A 19,576-nucleotide genomic window follows, 5' to 3' on the forward strand; every position below is an offset into this window, starting at 1 on the left:
CTCTTAGTTCGATCAAGATAGTGTTTTAAGGCTCTCATTGGACATAACACTCTCTCTTGTTCTGAATGACCAAGGATTCCTGTTAAGACTCTTCATAAGGTGAAGGACTGAGGCCAAGGGTTAGAAGGGTTTTCATTTTTTGCTAAGAACCCTACGATATAAGAATAAACCACATCTTCCTGAGTGAAACCACCCTATCTATTAAGGGTTTGAAGTTCACCGACTTTTTGCTGTGGCCAACGTGATGAGAAAGAGTTTTCCTGGTTAAATCTCTGAGCAAAAAAAAAGTGTAATGGTTCAGAGGATTGAGCAACTTGTTTAGTGGTATCAACTTAACCAAGTTGGAAATGAACTTAACTAAGTCGGAAATGAATTTAACTAAGTCGGAAATGTCCTAATTCGAGGCTAAGTCTAAGCCTCTATGACTAAATATAGTATTCTTGAAAAACCTTTTGCTCTGACAAGCTTCCCGACAGTCTGAAGCATGTCAGAGTGAGAGTGGATAAGCCTTGACGAAACGGTTGAAATGAGGCTGTTTGAGCAGATTTTGTTATGAAAAGAGCATTGGAAAATCCGTCAGAAGATCTAGGAGATCCAGGAACCATTCCTTTTGTGGCCAGAAAGGAGCAATCAGGATCATCGACGTCTTGTGATCAGATCAGAATTTGTATGTGACTTCCCTAAATAGAATGAATGGGAGAAGACGTAAACCTCCAGGTGGTTTGACCAATCCTGGAGCATCGCATCTGTTGCCCATGCTCGATGTGATCCATGGTAGGAGAGCAATACGGGCAGGGGATGGTTTTATGACATCACAAACAGGCTCAACTCGTCTGCAAAAAAGTTCAACTTGCCCTGAATGAGATTCTGGGGCTGGTTGTTTTGGGCCGAAAGGAGAAGTTCTTTGGCGGCCTTACACAGGGAAAAAGAGCGAGTTCCTCCCTGAATGCAAATGTACACCAGCACAGACGTGCTGTCTGAGTGAACCACTACTGCTACATTGCATGTCACTGAAGCGAAGTTCTGAAGTGCCAAATGAATAACCTTCCGTTCTTCGGAAAACAGAGTTCAGTTTGGGTTCATTTGAGTGAGCAATTTCCCTACTAAGAATCTACCTTCTTTTAACCACTAATGAAGGTCCTCTTTTACCTCCGGTGTGATGGGAAAGATGAACGAATCTGGAAGAGCCTTTTTGCTCCAATTGGCTTTTGGGAAGAACTGCAAGGGTTTTACATGCAGTCTCCGCAAGGGAACAAATATCTCAATGGAAGGGAGGGTTCCTGAGAGGCTCATCAGTCATTGGCCAAGAAATACTGGAGATCAAAGAAGTGGCAAACTTTCTGGATGCCAGACTGAATTCTGTTGTCTGATGGAAAAAACTAAAAACTCAAGTCTATCTTCATCCCCAAATAGACTATGCATTCAGTTGGGGCTAACTGATATTTCTCTTGACTTATCGTAATACCTAGGTCTTGGGCTAATTAAAAAGTCTTCATTAGGTCCCCCGTACACTTCAGAGGGACGAGTACTCGGGTGGAAACTTGAGGGGCTGTGGGCAATCTGAAGCACAACACCCGAAATTGAGACTTGGTCCTGGAACACAAACCTTAGGTACTTCCTGGATTCTGGGTGAGTAAGCATGTGGAAGTACACGAATTTCATATCGATGGATAACATCCAGTCTACCTGATGAATGGCCAATAAAACTGACTTGTTCATCTGCATCTTGAACTTCGTTGTTCGTACAAAGAGTTCAGAGCACTTACAACCAGGGTCGGCCTTCAACCTCCTGATGACTTGGGAACGACGAAAAGTCTGTTATAGAATTGCTCTGATGATGTGTCCTCTACCACTTCTATTGCTTGTTTCATGATAAGAGCTGAAACCTCCTTTGACAGAGCCAAAAACTTCTCTGTGCCTTCTAAATACGCCTTCAAGGCGATGGAAGAAGACATTAAAGGAGGGGTTTCTTTGAACAGGATGGAGTACCCTTCTCTGAAAACATTCTTCACCCATGGTTCCAAAGATCTCGCTTTCCCATTTCTCCCAAAAATGTATGTCTTGCTCCCACAGGTGTATGGAGGACTGAATCCTCACTTGTTAGAGGTTGGTCAGTTAGAGAACTTCATGCTGGATGGTCTAATTAAATGAACTATGCCACCTCGAAAGGGCCGTGGTTGAAGGCGTGATGATGATCTTGCAGTGAAAGACACTGTAGGAGCCTGATTGGGATTCTTAGGCTGTTTGGCTGATTGTGCTAAAATATTGTGTGCAGCTTTCTTCAAGTTCCGTAGCTACAACTTCCACAGTAGCTCGTAAAAATAGACTGTCCTTATCCAAGGAAGCAAAAACGAGAGATGACCTTTGTGAAGGGATAACTTCCTTAGTGGTGAATAAGCACCACAGCTCCCTCTTTTAAAGAATGCTGGCTGAAAAATGCACTGTTAATTCCTGTGATCCATCTCAGATTGCTTTATCAACACAGGAGAGTACCTAAAGCCAGTCTGCTGCAAACTTGTATTGCAGTGAGGGGTAATCCTCAATCTTTTCGGTTAGTGCTCCCACGGTCCAGTCCAAAAAACTGAATGTCTCTAGCACTTTAAAAATGTCCCTTGCAAAATGGTCCAACTCCATTGGACGAATACTAAACCTTGGCTGAGTCGAACACTGATCTCTGAGTAGGATCGATGAGAATGGAGAAGTCCCCTTGGGAGGAGGCAGAGACTCCCAAGGATGGCACTTCTCCAGTCGCATAACAACCATATTTCTTCTTGAACAGACGAAAACAGAAACCTGCCTTGCGTAATTCCCTCTTCTGGGAACGCCAGGAGTTCATGCCTGACAAAGCCTTCTTAGCCAAAATAAATAAAACCATTTTAGGAAGCTTAGCAGTTCCTGCAGGTTGTCATAACACGAAAGCAGAGCCAGGAGAAGAAGGTGCTGCCAGCGAAAAATACAACGGAAAACAGAAGAGGAAATCATTCTTAAGAGCAGCATAAGATGAAGAGGTTGAATCACTCCCTCTGGACACTTGCAAGCCACTGGTAGTTTTGAACCCATGGGACGAATCTGATCCCATTGGATATATGGGGGTCCACTTAGCACTTAAAGAGGCCATTGGGCACTTGTGAGCCTTTGGGAGCTCAGTATCAACTGGGCGCTCATCATCGTCCCAAAAGCTGCAGGAGGGTTCTTGATCCCAGTGGCATTTGCAGGGAATCAATGGGGCATTTGGCTTTATAGCATGCCTCTTCAATAGCCTGGACAAATCTTGGAAGTGCCGACTGCAACATTGATACACATCCGAGTCAGAACCACTGGAAGAAAGGGTGTGCGATACTCCCAACACACCTCTCCTGCAGTTATCCGAAAGAACCTGAGAAGTAGCGACAGGTTCTGATGAAGGAGCAACTACTCAAGGGCAAGACACATCAACCTCCCTTGGACTGCAGTTTGCTTCCTCCCAGGTGCTAGGGAGTCTAGCAGGGACCTCCATCTAGGAGCATCAGTGGGATGAGTTGCCACCCCTTCCACTGATACAATACTAACACTCACTTTTTCTAATAAGACCTTCACTGAAACATTAATTTGTGCAACTGTCTCCACTACAGATTCAAATTTCTTATCCATATGGGCTTCAAGACTGGCAATAGCACTAGGTTCAGGGGGGTGGGAGCCAGGTAATAAGTAGCAAGAGGCACAAGAGAACTGGGAATTAGAGAAAAAGCGGTCTTAGAAGCCAAAAGTACCGGTTTGGGAGACGAAGACGTAGAAGCACTAGCTTCAGCTCTAGTAGCTGCCTTTCTCTGCCTAACTTTCCCTAATTTGACCAAATGTGAATTCAAAATTTGCCACTTACTGTTATCCCAGTCTTTGCACTCTTCACATGTCAAGTCAGGTGCACAAATTTGTCCCCAGTTACTAGACGCACTCGGATCTGACATAATACGTTAAAACTAAATAAATTCACTCTTAAGCTTAACCAAGCTAAGAACATATATATCGCAGAGGCTACCAAACAACAAAATACTTCACCAAATCCTTTTATCAGCAAAACCATCGGGTGAGCAATCCTGCGTAACAAAAATCAATGTTGCATAAAAAATTGTGTTTGGTGGTTGAGCGGCAGAAACGAACTGAGCTCTTCAGCTATGCTGTACCTATTCTTCTACAGATGTGGGTGGGGCACTTACCTGCACTAAAACAACAGAGCTATCGCAAATTTTAAAGCTAAACCTCTTATTAAAAGTAGAAAACTATAGCTATGTAGTAATTACTTGGTAAGTTACTTACATAAAATTAAAGGAAAAATATTAAAACAGGGTGAATACATGAAGTTCACAAAGAAGACTCCTTTTAAAAACATGGGCTTCTTCTAGTAGTATACTCAATTGACAACATCTATGCCACAACTTACAAGGGCATTTAGATAGTTTATAAATGTTATTAATACATGTCTGCATACAAATTTTTGCAATATACATGGAACTTTGATAAATACAGTCCTACTATATATGATGACTAGACATGTAAATTGTATGCTACTGTATAAAGTAACCACATCATTAATAACACTGGGTCATACAAAAGCGAGTAGTTACAGAAATGTTGAAAGATGATATTGTTTAAACTACAATAAAGTTTTGTACATACTTACCTTGGCAGATATATACTTAGCTAATAGTCTCCGAACGTTCCGACAGAAATTTCAAATCTCGCGGCACACGTCGACAGGTAGGTCCAGGTGGTCTACCTTACCCCGCCGCTGGGGTGGCGGGCGTATGAAACCAATCTATCTCTCCAGCCAGATTTTTTCTCTTTCACCTGTCTCCTGAGGGGAGGGGGGGCTGGGTGGGCCCATTCTTAGACGTATATATCTGCCAGGTAAGTATGTACAAAACTTTATTGTAGTTTAACAATATCATTTTTTGTACATGAACTTCCCTGCCAGATATATACTTAGCTGATTGGCACCCTTGGTGGAGGGTAAGAGACAGCTAAAGTAATAAGGAGAGATAAGAAACAACTGATGTTTGTAGGATATAAACCTAAAGGCCTTGGTTCTTACCTGTTCAGGCAGAAGACTTCATTGATATTATCTCTGAGTCTGCGTTGCCTGGAGAGCTACAGCTAGGACGTGACCTGATGCTGAAAGACTCTCTGGATCTACCACTGGGATATTTGTGATCCTTTGTGTGGTAGAATCCAAGTCGGATCTGTTAAAGGGAGTTCGTCCCTATCTTAAGCAGGTCCTAACCACTACTACTACTGCAAGGAGCCACACTCATCAAGACCACCTAACCAAACTACTAAAGATTAGTATTACGACCTAAAGAGATGCCTTCATGCATCCTCTTTAAGGCAACCAACAACAACAAATACAAGGGGGAAAAATTTATACTACTAAACAGGATGAGTTCCAGCTCCCTGCCCCAGCACTGAATCCGCAGATACGTACGGGCCCAAGGCGAAGCATTTTTCGTAAGTGATTCTCACATCACGTAAGTAGTGGTTCCGCGAACACTGACTGACATCTCCAGAATGTTGTCTCCATCAGATTTCGCACGGACATATTCTTGTTGAAAGCAAGAGAAGTTGCTATGGCTCTTACTTCGTGTGCTTTCACTTAAGAAGCCTAAGATGTTCTTCTCTGCAGGATCCGTGTGCTTCTTTGATGAGGCTTCTCAGAAAGAGGGACAATGCGTTCTTCGACAATGGACGAGTAGGACTCTTTTACTGAACACCACAGGACCTCTCGGTTGGCTTTCAGTTGATCTTTTCTTTTTCTTCTAAGTAGTATTTCACCATTCTCACTGGGCAAAGAGTTCTCTCGGGTTCTTCTCCTACCAAAGAAGATAACCCACGAATCTCGAAAGTTCTTGGGCCATGGACTTGAATGGGTTCTCATTCTTTGCAAGAAACCAGGAAGGAAGAGCAAATGAGAGAGATCCTCCTTAAAACCCACATTACCATCAATCGCCTGAAGCTCACTCACTCTTCTGGCGGAAGCTAGAGCCATCAAAAACAGAGTCTTCCTGGTAAGGTCCTCTGAATGAGGCTGAATTAGGGGGTTCAAACCTAGAGGACCCAAGGAATTGAAGGACTACATCCAAATTCCAGCTAGGTGTCTTAGGATACTGCATTTTCGTTGTATTAAACGACCTAATAAGGTCCTGTAGGTCCTTATCTTCCGTATAAGTTGAGGCCCTGTGCCTGAAGACATTCGCCAACATACTACGATAGCCTTTAATCGTCGAAACGACTAAGCCACATTCTTGTCTTAAGAATAAAAAGAAGTCTGCAATTTGATTCACAGAGGTACTGGAAGAGGAAACGTTATTCCTCTTGCACCATCTTCTGAAGACATCCCACTTCGATTGGTACACTCGTAATGTGGAAGACCTCCTCGCTCTAGCGATTGCCTTAGCAGCTGCTGACGAAAAGCCTTTCGCTCTGACCAGATTCTGGACAGTCTGAAGCCAGTCAGACTGAGAGCGGGGAGGTTTTTGTGGTACCTGTCGAAGTGGGGCTGTCTGAGTAGATCGCTCCTTTAGAGGAAGTGATCTTGGAAAATCCACTAGACCATTCCAGCACCTCTGTGAACCAATCTGTGCTGGCCAAAAGGGAGCTATCAAAGTCATCCTCGCGGAATCTGACTCTGCGAACTTTTTTAAAGTCAACCCCAAAGAATCTTGTAAGGGGGGAAACGCGTATACATCGAGTCCTTTCCAATCGAGTAGGAGCAGTCTATCCTATTGCTCCTGGATCCGAGATGGGGAGAGCAATACAGATCCAGTCTTTTGTTTTTTGAAGTTGCAAACAGGTCTAAGAGAGGCCTGCCCCACAACTTCCTTCCAAAGGCTCTGGCAAACATCTTGGTGGCAGAGTCCACTCTGTGGGAAGGAACCTGATCTTTCCTGCTGAGGAGATCTGCCCTTACATTCCTTTCTCCCTGTACGAATCTGGTAGAAGTTTTAATCCCCCTTTCTTCTGTCCACAGAAGAAGATCTCTTGCTGTTTCGTACAGAGAGAAGGAATGCGTCCCCCCCTGTTTCCTTGATGTATGCCAGAGCCGTGGTGTTGTCCGAGTTTATTTGCACAACTGCTCCTGTCACATGTGACTCGAACTCCTTCAGAGCAAGCCACACGGCTATTAGTTCTTTCCTGTTGATGTGCCAGGAAGACTGGTCCCCCATCCAGGTTCCTGACACCTCCTTGGTTCCCAGAGTCGCCCCCCAACCTGTTTCCGACGCATCGGAGAACAACACCAGGTTGGGTTTCTGGGATTGAAGAGGCAGTCCCTGCGAGAACTTGTCGGGATCCGCCCACCATGCTAACTCCTTCTTGATTTGAAGAGTAATTGACAGGGAGAACTTCAAATCCTGAGAAGGACGACTCCAATTCCGATGAAGAAGAATTGGAGCGGTCTCAGGTGCAACCTTCCTAGGGAAACAAATTGCTCCAGTGAGGAGAGCGTCCCCAGCAGACTCATCCACTCCCTCACTGTGCATACTTCTTTCCCTAAGAAGGTTGTTACTTTTCGAGTCCCCGGGCTATCCTCTCCTGTGACGGAAAAGCCCGAAAACTCAGAGAGTTCATCCGGATCCCCAGATAAACGCACTCTTGAGCGGGAATCAGACTTGACTTCTGCAGATTGACCAGAAGTCCTAAGGAATAAGTCAAAATCCAGGGTTTTCTTCAAGTCCTTCAGACAACGATCTCTGGAATTGGCCCTTATAAGCCAATCGTCGTAGATAGAGCGAAATCCTCACCCCTTCCAGGTGAAGCCATTGTGCCACATTCCTCATGATGGCCGTAAAGACTTGGGGGGCCGTGGAGAGGCCAAAACACAGGGCCCTGAATTGGAAGATTCTTCCCCCCATCATGAATCTTAGAAACTTCCTCGAGGAAGGATGGATTGGTACGTGGAAGTAAGCGTCCCTGTAAGTCCAAGGAACACCATCCAGTCCCCTGGACGGAGTGGCTGCTAACACCGAGGCAGTGGTCTCCATCGTGAACTTTCTTCCTTTTCGACGAAGAAGTTCAGGGCGCTTACATCCAACACCGGTCTCCATCCCCTGAGGATTTCGGAACTAGGAAAAACAGGCGGTTGTAAAAGCCTGCCGAAAGATGATCTGCCACTAGTTCGATCGCCTCCTTTTTCCAGCATCTGATCTACCGCTAGTCGGAGGGCTTGACTTCATGATGGGGTCCCTGTATCTGGCCGTCAACTCCCTCGGGGTATTCGTCAAGGGAGGCCTCGAAGAGAACGGGAATAGATAGCCCTTCCTCAAAAATTGACAGGGTCCAGGCATCTGCGTCTTTCTGGGCCCAGACTTCTGCAAACTGTAAAAGCCTGGCGCCTACAGTTGTCTGAAGGACTTGAGTCTTACTTGGGAGGTTTGATTGACTTCGTAAAAGTACCTCCCCGTCTTCTGTTGGTTTCCGACCTCTGAACGAAGAGGATCTAGAGGTAGATGCCCCTCTTGAAAGGGTTCCTGAGAGGTCGGCTTAGCTTTCTTTGTCTTAGTCTGGAAGGTAAGGCGCGGCTTCCTTGCAGACTGTGCTAGAAGGTCCTGCGTAGCTTTGGCAGAGGAGTCTTCGAAATGTCTTGAACCAGGTGTTTAGGAAACAGCTGTGTAGAGAGAGGGGCAAAAAGCAAAGACGATCTCTGAGCATGTGAGACCGACTTTGTTAAAAATGAGCAAAATACTGATCTTTTCTTCAAGACCCCTGCTCCAAACAGTTGAAGCTATTTCGCTGGCCCCATCTCTCACGATTTATCCATACAGGATAAGACACAATTCAAATCCTCCGGAGAAAACGTGTCCGGTCCTTGAGTTTTCTTGGCTAGGACTCGAGGGACCAATCGAGAAAGTTGAAAACTTCCAAGACTCTAAAAATGCCTTTTAGAATGTGATCCATTCATTCATTGCCCACGTTGTTCTGGCCGAATTCAAAGCTGATCTTCTAGTGGCGTTCTACTAGTGCCGAAAAATCTGCGTCAGCTGAAGACGGAAGGCCCAGTCCCAAGGGTCTCCTGTCTCATACCAAAATCCTGTCCTTCCTGAAAGCTTCGACGGAGGGAAGGCAAACATTGTTTTCCCCGCTTCTCTTTAGTGCGCATCCAATGAACCGAAAACTCTGAGCGCTTTCTTCATAGAAAGAGTCGGCTTCATTCTCACACACGAAGATCCTTTCGTTGCTTTCGCTGTGGAGAACAACGAGGTGGAGAAGGAGGAGCAGTAGGGCTCAAAGACTCTCCGAACTCCTGAAGGAGAAGCTCTGTGAGCTTCTTGTACGAAGAAACTGCTGCCGATGTATTCGTTTCTTCCTCAGAGGCTTCCTGGTCTTCTTGAAGAGGAGAACGAGGATGAGGAGAACGAGGATGAGGATCCTTATGAGAATCCTTAGATGATTCCTAGCTGGGGTACAGTGCGATGAAGGAGACAAACGTCTTGAATGAGGAGAAAGATTCCAAAGTAGAGAGGCGTACAGGAGAACGACGAGTTTGTAAAAGACGGACGCTTATCCGAAAATTCTTGTCTAAACTCGCATTCCTTCCTAAGTGCAGACAAAACTCTTAACATCAAAAGAGGAAGGACTCCTTTCTCTAGAAAGACCACGTCTATCCCTAGGGGAACTACGAGAGGGAGAGCGCCTGCTAAGATCCTGGCGCCGATCGTGAGGAGAGCGGCTACTAGGCGCCGAGCGCCTATCTGTTACAGGGCGCTCTTAGTGGAATCCTGGCGCCTACCAAGCGGCGAAAACGTTGCTAAAAAATAGGGCGCCTTTCAGGAGCAGGGCGTTCGAGAGGCTCTTGATGCCTACGAAGCGGAGAGCGGCTGCTACGCTCCGAGCTTAAACGGAACAGGGCGTTCGCGAGATCTTGGTCCTTACCGAGGGGAGAACGTCTGTAAGGCTCCGAGCGCCTAACAGAAGCAGGGCGCTTGAGGCGTTCTTGACTTCTAGCAAGAGGAGACCGATGAGGAGTAGGGAGTCTCGAGAACGAAGAGCGCCTACTAGGAGAACGAAGCAAACGAGGATCAAGGTGTCTTTCTCCAGGCGAAACAGCTACTAAAAGAATGACGCTTACCAGGAGCAGGGCTCCTACTAGACTCTTGATGTCTTACAGGGGAGGAGCGAACTCCATGCGATGAGCGCCTACCAGTCACGTTATCCGACGCCCGACTACAGTAGTCGGAAGGAGAAGTGCGCCTACTTTCAGAAGGGCATTCCCTAGGTTCGTGAGAAGACGAGGAGAAGAAAGAAGACGGCGACGACGAACCAAGTCTTCTATGACCTGAGCGACTCTCTCTTCTTGCACGAACTCTAGAAGAAGGAGAAACAGAAGGGGCTGAGCGTCTACCGAGGCAGGAATCCGATTTGAGGAAAAATCTTCATAGTCCAAGGAGCGCCTATCCGTCGAATGGCGTCTCGACACCTCCGAGCGGGAGTCGGTTTCCTCTCGTGAAATGTTACGATGAGTAGAAGAATCCTCAAAAGAAGGAGAACGCCGATTACAAGGAGAGCGCTCTTCCGACGAAACGTGCCTCGATCTCTTGATCGGAGAGAGGACAAATCCTTCCTTCTACGCTGATCTCGATGCCAAGGAGTCCGCCAAGGCTGTGATCTGAGCTTGTAGGCCCGCTAGTACTCGAGAAGGAGAGTCCCCAGGATCTTCTTCCGAAGCAAGCTCAGCGCGAGGCGCGGAGAAGGAGGGCGATCACCGGATCTCCTAGGCTTCTTTGCTTGCAAGGAAGCTACATCAGAAAAGTCTTCTGGGCTGGACGCTAACGTACTGAAGGGAGCCTCCGCAGCCCTCTTCAACGGGCGTGACGCCTCCTTAGAGCTCCAACCCACGCTTCGGCGAAGGAGAAGAGGATGACGAAAAACACTGGCGAAGAATATTCTTCTTCTTACGATCCAAGGCAGCCTGGGAGCGAACTTCAGGATCTGCCGAGGGGACGCCTGACCGGTGGGGGCTCTCCCTAGCCCTCCTGCGGCTTTCGACTTTCCTCCTCCACTGGAACTGGGAGTCTGGAAGAGGTCTAGGCCTGGAGGCACTAAGGAGCGGTCAGACGCCACCCTCCACATCACTGGGTACACTGCACTTTATCATCACTGACACTCTTACCTTGCTCAGTACGAAGATTTTCGTCTTCTTAGAACACAAGGAAGCTTTTGAGGCCGCCGCCTCCGAAGACGAATCTACGGCTTCGGTGCGGGGAGCAGGAGCTGAGACCTGGGAGGAAGGTTCTAAAACTACATTAATGTTAGTTTCATTCTCACTCATTCTCGACCTGCTCGCGGCTCTTTGAAGAAGCTTTACGTACCCTATCCCTTTCAAGTTTCCTAATATAAGAAGAAAGAGCCTTATATTCATCTTCGTTCAAAACCTCACACTCTTGACACGGGTTACTAAACGAACATTCATTCCCCCTACATTTAACACAGAAAGTGTGAGGGTCCACCGCAGCTTTCGGTAAACCTCACCTTACATCCATCGGTCCACACATACTCTAAACAAAAACCGGAAGTTTTTGGAAACAGAATCAAAATCAGACATTCTACAGGAAAAATCCAGCGCAAAGTCAATAACGGTCCACAATCAGCGTATGCCAAGCCAACATAGAGCGAATACGTCACCAAAATGTTCAAATCAATCTCCAGGCAAGCGAGAAATGAAGAAGATATCGGAAGAAACGACAACAGTTGTTATCGCTTCGGCGACAGAAAAAAATCTGGCTGGAGAGATAGATTTGGTTCATACGCCCGCCACCCAGCGGCGGGTAAGGTAGACCACCTGACCTACCTGTCGCGGGTGCCGCGAGATTTGAAATTCTGTCGGAACGTCGGAGACTATAGCTAAGTATATATCTGGCAGGGAAGTTCAATGACAAAATACGTATGTACTCTTACAGAAGTCCAATGAAAAATGATAATGTAATTTTTCTTTTTTGGAAGCAAAAGAAAAAAATTTCTTTGACACTAAATAAAAGAAGTGTGAAGATTATAGATACTTGTGGCTTTTCATTAAAAGGAACCTCAGCAACTATGGCTTCCTCATTCATAACATGGTTATTCGATGAAAATTTTCTGAGTGAATGGCTAGTCCATCATCTATTACCTGACTCTGTAAGAAGACATTCCCAGAATTGATCTTCTGCTCATAATCCTCCATTGTGGGACAGTTATAACATCACTTCAGATAAATCTGAAAATACATTAAATATATAGCATAAATAAAATAAGCACTGGATACACATTGTCATTCATCTTATGAACTACTGAATTTCTAGCAACAAACTGGTCCCTATATTTCAATGAATTCCCAAAGTTCTAAAATAGGAGACAGAAAAAATAACAATTATGAACAAATTTTCTATAAACTTATCCATGTCACAGACATGCTTTGTACAGTGGACCACCCATATTCGCGTTCTCCGGATTCGCGGACTCACACATTCGCGGATTTCTCTCGGGAACGTTTCCCCGCATTATTCGCGGAAAATTCGCGGAAAATTCGCGCATTCGCGGTATTTTTCTATGAGAAATATCCACAAATCCTTGGGGTTTTTGTGATCAAATTTCATCATAAAATGCACTTTTTGTGATAAAACTATTAAAAAAACCAAGTATGAACATTTTTAGTGGTTTTTCTTAATTTTTAACTAACGAAATAGGCTGTTTTTAGTGCTTTTATAGGGGTTCCAAACATTCGCGGATTCTAACTATTCACGGGGGGGTCTGGTACGCATCCCCCGCGAATACGGGGGGAACACTGTAATCGTATTCAACAACACTTTTCATCATGTTTTTTTATATACAGTCAAACCTCGGTTATCATAAGTTTCCTTGGTTTTCGTACACTCAAATACACTCCATCCAGGGCCCAGTATCGAGCACCCAAACAAAGCATCCCATCTTTCGTGACCCATTCTGCTTTTGAGTTCATTGTTTTTGTGCTTTTTTTTATTCAAGTGCAATTGCTAAATAAGCCATCATGGGGCCAAAGAAAGTTCAAAGTGCTAGCCCTTCTGTAAAAAGGGTGAGAAACACTATAGAATTTAAGAAAGAACTCATAGCAAAGTGCTGGAGGAAGTTGCACACCGATCTTGAGAAAATACCTACAACAAGCGCTGCTGTTAGTGAATTTAAGGCCACCAGAGGCTGGTTTGAGAAATTCAGAAAACGAATGGGCATACAAAATGCACCTACTTTAGGGATTAAGGACATGTTTGCAAAGTGGAATGATGTACAAAATTTTGTGGAGATTTATCATCCCAACAAAGAAGTTGTAATCTGCGTCTCCAACATGTTTAATGACAATGCCATGTTTGCCTTTGGGCAAATTTTAAAGAAATTCCAAAAACAAATGTCTCTGGACAGTTTTGTTGTGCAACAGGGGTCCAGTAACTCTCAAACTGGTCCTAGTGCCAGTAAAAAATGAAGAGGGGGAAGTAACCTCAGAAAGCGCCTGTAAAAAACGAAGAGAAGCAACCCCAGATAGGTCCTTGATACCTGAAGTCCTTCTGGAGAGAGATTCCCCCTCTAAACAATAACCTCTCCTCCTCCCTCTCTATCTTCCATACACTAACAAGTGTTTTCCATTAAGGTAAGAGTGATGTTGAATGTTCATTTATTAATTTCATTAGTCATTTATATTTCTTTCTCAGTGTTTTCTGTATGTAAAACTGTTTATTTCCTGTAAATTGCATTTTTTTTTAAATTTTGGGGGGGATCAGGAATGTATTAATTGTATTTACATAATTCCTTTTGGGAATTATTGTTTAGGATTTTGTACGTTTCGATTTTGTGGGAGGTTCTAGAACGGATTATGTACAAAAACTGGGGTTCCACCATATTTACTAATATTCTGGTAGGCTGCTTATCAGACTGGTCTTTTTACTTTTTGGTTTATCACCTGTTTTCTTGATAGCCAGGAGTTTTTCATTTTTTTTTTATCATAGTGTTCTTACCTCTCCAGACATCATAGTCTACACTGGACCTTCAATCTCTGTTCGTATTCACTATTTTCATTTCACAGTAGGGTACTGAATTTATGTTTTTCCTTTTCATTTTCAATGTCTACATTTTCATCTTTGATACACTTTGCTCCCCCTACAGCTTTTCTACCTTTTTTAATTATAATGATCAAAATATATTTTTACAATAAAATAAGGTTTCACATATACTTATCAAACAATTACAAAGTTATAAGCTTTCTTACCTGGCAATCAAAAATTCAAATTTCCTGGCGCTGGCGGCGCTGCCATCGTTTGTGTAGGTGATACAGGTCCCACCCACTTTTGGGAACCCGCCGGTACTGCTGAGCTAACTACCGTCAATTCGTTGAGCCGCAACGGCCATCTGTGGGGAGGAGGGAGGGCTCTGATTATGCAATTATTTTCACATAAGTGACTTACCAAACAATTACAAAGCTGAAACCATATCTACCTGGAAGGTGGGTACATGAATAGCTTATGAAAAGACAGCGATAATGTGCTCACATTATAACTAATGCTGCAGGTGAATACTGGTCGGCTCTCTCATCACCTGTAGGAGATGTGGCAGTAATGGTTAGGGTCGTCCCTACTAATGGTGGGATTTTGTAACGCTGGAGGTTCACCAATGGTTAACAAAATTGAAAAATTTTGCCCTTCCCCTGGGATAAGACCAGATAATCCACAGAACCATCACCTACACTAAAAACCATAAACATATCCTAACCATAAAAAACTGGAGGGTACTATGGATACAGTGTACCCCCCAAGCTTCCCAACGACTCTACAACCTTAAAATCCAAGGCGAGGAGATAGTAAAAGGAAAACAGGTCCCTCTACGCTTCCTTTCCCAACACCATGCCTGCGACCGACAACGGTCGCAATCTACAACAATTTTCGAATACAGTTTCTACGTCCTTCAAGTAATGTGATGCGAAAACTGATTTCGACCTCCAGAACATTGATTGTAGAATAGAGGATAGCGACATGTTGTCTAAAAGCTAATGAAGTCGCCACTACATGAATTTCATGCGCCTTCACTTTCAGTACACAAAGAGTCTGATCTTGTACTTGAACGTGAGCTTCCAAAATCAGGCTCCTCAAGAAGAATGGAATAGCATTCTTGAAGAGAGGACGGTAGGGGTCTCTCACCGAACACCAGAGTCGATTTGAGTTGCCACTCAACATTTCCATCCTAATCAAGTAGTGTCTAACAGCTCTGACAGGACATAATGAATGCTCCTTATCTTCTGCTCTCACAATGTCCGTTAAGTTCTTAATTATGAAAGAGTGAGGCGAAGGATTCAATGGATTCTTGTTCTTTGCAAGGAAATCCTTTACATAAAAGCGCACTGCATTATTCTGGGCAACACCTACTTCTTTACTAATCACTTACAATTCACTTATCCTGCCTGCAGTGGCTAAAGCGACTAAGAAAAGAATCTTCTTCGTTAAATTCCTTAATGAAAAAGCATTAAGAGGCTCAAACTGAGGACTGGAAATCCAGCTCAACACTGCGTCCAAGTTCCATTCGACTACCCCAGACTTAGCTACTTTTGAGGGCTCAAAAGATTTAATAAGGTCACTGATGTCCTGGTCATTCGAGACGTCAAGGCCTCTATATCCCTTAATCGTAGACGTGAAAAGCTTTCTGGGATCCCTCAGATATAGCAGGAAATCTGCAAAATCTGTTATAGAGGTCTTAGAGGAGGAGATGCGATTTTGTCTGCACCACAATCTAAAGACTCTCCACTTTGACTGGTAAAGCTTGACAGAAAAGCTTCTTCTACGGCTCACAATAGCTTTCCATTTCCTAGTAGAGCTCCCCATCCCCTTGTCCGACCCTAGAAGCCTACTCAGTGAATCATTGGTTAGCTGATGCAGACATCCACATATCTTCAGGGGAAATAACTGATGAAAGAGCTAAGATTAATGAAGTCTTGCTTCTCATTAGTTCAGAACATGGTGACGCACATAAAGCTTTGAATTCTGTTAGTTTCAGCAAATTAACTAAATATGATGAATTCAAAACAATTTGTTTGCAAGGAAATCCTTTACATAAAAGCACACTGCATTATTCTGGGCAACACCTACTTCTTTACTGGGAATCTGTAAGTAAGACACCATATATAATATTACTAAATTCCTTAACCTGCAATGAAACCATAGGAAATCTCTACTCCAGTGTTGAAAATGCAATAGACAAAATAACAGAAGACTTACAGACAACAAACATCACCACAGGAGATAAAACTAAGTTTGGTATGTCTTGAATTACTTGTTATTTGGAACAATATATCATACACTTGGAGAAAAGGAAAAGAAGGCTTTCAGAAAAATTAAAATTGATCCAAAGAGTAATAGCCTTCAAACATTAAAAACAATGAAGCAAGAAATCCAGAAGAAAGAAACAAATCTTTCCTAGGAACTTGTAGGTTTAACAGAAAAACAAAGTGAAACAAAAGGCAGAAATAACAATCTTTCATATAGAATGAACAATAAGTACTATGATAATTCCAGACAAGTAGGGAATGGATCAACTTCCTTTCAAGGAAATATGCCCTAAATACTAAAGAAAATGGAATCTGAACCAGAAAGGAAAACAGCATCATTCAAGAAATATAGTCCACCCATAACATATAAGCCTGGTCAATCGTCAAACACAAATAAGTTAAATCAAGTGAACTAATCAGCTCAAGGAGAGAGACAAAAGGCAGCATGCAAAAACTGTGGGTATACAAATCATTCCACTAACAAGTGCAGAAAGCCTAGAATCTGTACAGTTTGCAAGAGGGTCAGCCATTTAACTAGAAACTGTTGGTTCAATAATAAGGAAACCAATAACGAAATTGCAGAAATAAGTCACCCTAATCCAAATCAGTCTTCAAGTCAGTGACAATTAAACCCTTCACAGATGAAAGAAAATAAATCCCTTCAAGAGGATGAAAAAGAAGAAATAGCTACCAAGGGAAGTGGAGGTTCATCTGCATTTTCCTATTTAAATAGCAAAGAAGTAGTATTCTCCATGAAAAAAGAAGAAATAAACAGAAAGGATCTGCCTTTGTTAAGATTCCAATAAATGGGAAGACTTGTACTTATAGATTCAGGTAGTACCTTAAATGTAATAGATAAATCAACTTTAACCAGATATTTTGGCATTGCCAGAACTCTGAATCTGGGTCAAAATAGTTATAAAAGGAACAGTGGGTAAACAAATTAGAGATCTAGGAAATGTGAACTTAGTTGATGATGGCAATGCAAGTCTAGGAAAGTGTCTTCGTCCCAGCGAAAATGCTTCCAGAGAAAAGAGCAGAAGTTCTCACTCACAAGACTGAGCGTTCACTTCCACCAAACTGGTTTGTTCGCGTAAATGCAAGCAAGACTTGAGTGAAGTTGAGCGAGTCACCGGTTGGCAAGAACTTGCAACGTCTTTGCCACGCATCCAAGGTAAAAAACTCACGTGAAGAGTACTTCATTGAACCTGTACCAACACTAATGCTAGTGTTGACATGCAGGGGCGAGTCTTTGCATGACTCGTGTCCTTCTCCCACCCTGCACCAGAATCAGGATGGTAAGCTGTCTCTATGGCACTGATTTTGGATACACAATCCTCCATAGAGGTTTGTACATTCGGAAGGTCTCATGAATGAGGGGCCCTCCTGATGCAGCACAAGTTCAAAAGGGGGAATCCATAGACCGAGTGGAAGGAGCACGAACTGAAGTCTGCGCTCCTATGGGCCCCAGAAACGCTAGACCCAGGGTTAAGTGTAACTGGTCCTAGTCTCAAAGGATTAGGAGAGCCTACAGGAGATCCATCTGCTTCCTCTGTGTAATGGGGCAGACCCTTCAAAGTCCCATGGCAGGGCTTCTTATGGGGCAGAGAAGGTACCTTCTTTTTAGATTGACAAAGTCTTAGGAGAAGACGATGACAAGGATGAAGACAGCGATACCTTTCTTTGACTACTCAAATGTATGACGGGATGATCCGAGGATTGATATCAAAATAAGAACCCTTGCAGCTGAATTCCAAGAGACAAATTCATTGGAATTCTCCCTGTCTGCCCTATACCTCTCAGCAAAACACAGGGTTTGGCAACCAGGAAAGGAAAAGGGGTACTCCACCTGTCCTCTAGAGGAATCAACAGGAGGGCTAGATCATGGGTGATCATCAACCTATGGTGACTGCAACACAGAAAAGGAGGGTACTTATGCCATGGCAAAGAACCAACCTAAGAACAGCAGAAGATTCACTCGGACAGAGCTGAGGACTTGATTCAGCTGATCAGGACAGGTTGAGCCAAATTGAGTGAGCTGAGGAGATCACAATAAAGCAACTATGAGTGGTAATCGTCAGCTAAGAACTATCGCTTCCTCCTACATTCACTAGTCTCCTTCGAGGCAGAAGCCCCTTGAGAAGAAGTACAAAGAGAGATTCTGTATCTGCTGTCCTAGGTGCTCCAGACCTAAGATCCAGGACACAAGGATGAAACCTGACCACGCACTTAAGAATGTGTTGGCAGGCAGTGTCAAAACACCTAAACATCTTGTTACTTCTTCATGTGGCCTCACCAGACTGGAGAGCGAATACCCCTATACTGGTAGACTTCTCTCACCCTCCAAGCATTCATGATTCCAAAGAATCATTGGGAGTGTCTTGTCTCACCCAAGTGCTTGGAAATCACAAGAAACCAAGCACTTGGTAAGCGCCATAAATTCCAAGGAATTCAAGCACTCGATGAGACTCCCAAATCTTGTAAGATTACAATTATTAAGTGTCTTGTCTTGCCTGAGTGCTTGGAAATCACAAGAAACCAAGCACTCAGCAAGCACCAGAAATTACAAGGAATTCAAACACTCGGCGAGACTCTTGAATCTCGCAAGAACAATCATCGGAAGTAGGCCTCTCTCGACTTCTTAAGAAGTTGAGGAGGAACAGGCACAGAACCAGTCTTAGATGCAGACATCTAAGAACAGGATCGATTGATTCAATACAACATGTACTCGAGGCTCCCAAAAACGTGAGACTCAATAGGAGAATACAAATTGGAACCCACCTCACTGCCTCCTTGGAGAGATGCATCCCCTTAGAAATTCCTTAGAGCTTTCAAAGGGGAACTCTTCCCTGCTTCTCTAGGTGTTTGAAACCCCAGAACCAAGACACAAAGTGGGAACCTGCTGAGCACTGGCGAGCACTAGCGGTCGTGTTGGCAGGAAGAGATGAAACATGTGAATGTCTCGCCTTTTCACTTGCCCTGTGCCTGAACTGGGACGGTGAGAGACATTTCCGTCAACAGTTCAGGATGCTCGCGAGTCTTTAGAAACACGAATACTCGGAATGACTCCCAAACAAGTGCTTGTCACAGAATGGTAATGGGAATGCAAACCAAAGCTTGCGCTCCCACAGCTCCCAGGGGCATGCAAATCGGTTCCAGAGCCTGAAGGTTGGAAGAGCTGAGAAATCCAATTGCCTCCTTGGGAGGAGGCAACCCATTAGAAATCCTGTAGGAGTACTTCTTAGGGAGGGAGAAGCAGCCTTCCTCTTTTTTGACCAAAGGCAGCCGATCCGGTTT

At 44.1% G+C, this 19,576-nt stretch overlaps 1 protein-coding gene across 13 annotated transcripts in view; it reads right to left on the reverse strand.

The window, feature by feature from the left end:
- Positions 1–19,576, reverse strand: part of LOC135227023 (focadhesin-like) — a 600,481-nt gene that overhangs the window by 265,743 nt on the left and 315,162 nt on the right. For 11 of the 13 annotated variants that reach the window (XM_064266808.1, XM_064266801.1, XM_064266803.1 and 8 more), the window contains one exon: positions 12,131–12,217. In XM_064266808.1, the coding sequence (XP_064122878.1) occupies positions 12,131–12,184 (54 nt within the window). In that variant the 5' untranslated portion in view covers positions 12,185–12,217. Of the gene's footprint in view, positions 1–12,130; positions 12,218–14,233; positions 14,374–19,576 lie in introns of all 13 variants that reach the window. The other 2 variants (XM_064266806.1, XM_064266799.1) reach the window with 1 other exon arrangement.

Source organism: Macrobrachium nipponense, chromosome 15 (assembly GCF_015104395.2).
Source record: "Macrobrachium nipponense isolate FS-2020 chromosome 15, ASM1510439v2, whole genome shotgun sequence".
NCBI lineage: Eukaryota > Metazoa > Arthropoda > Malacostraca > Decapoda > Palaemonidae > Macrobrachium > Macrobrachium nipponense.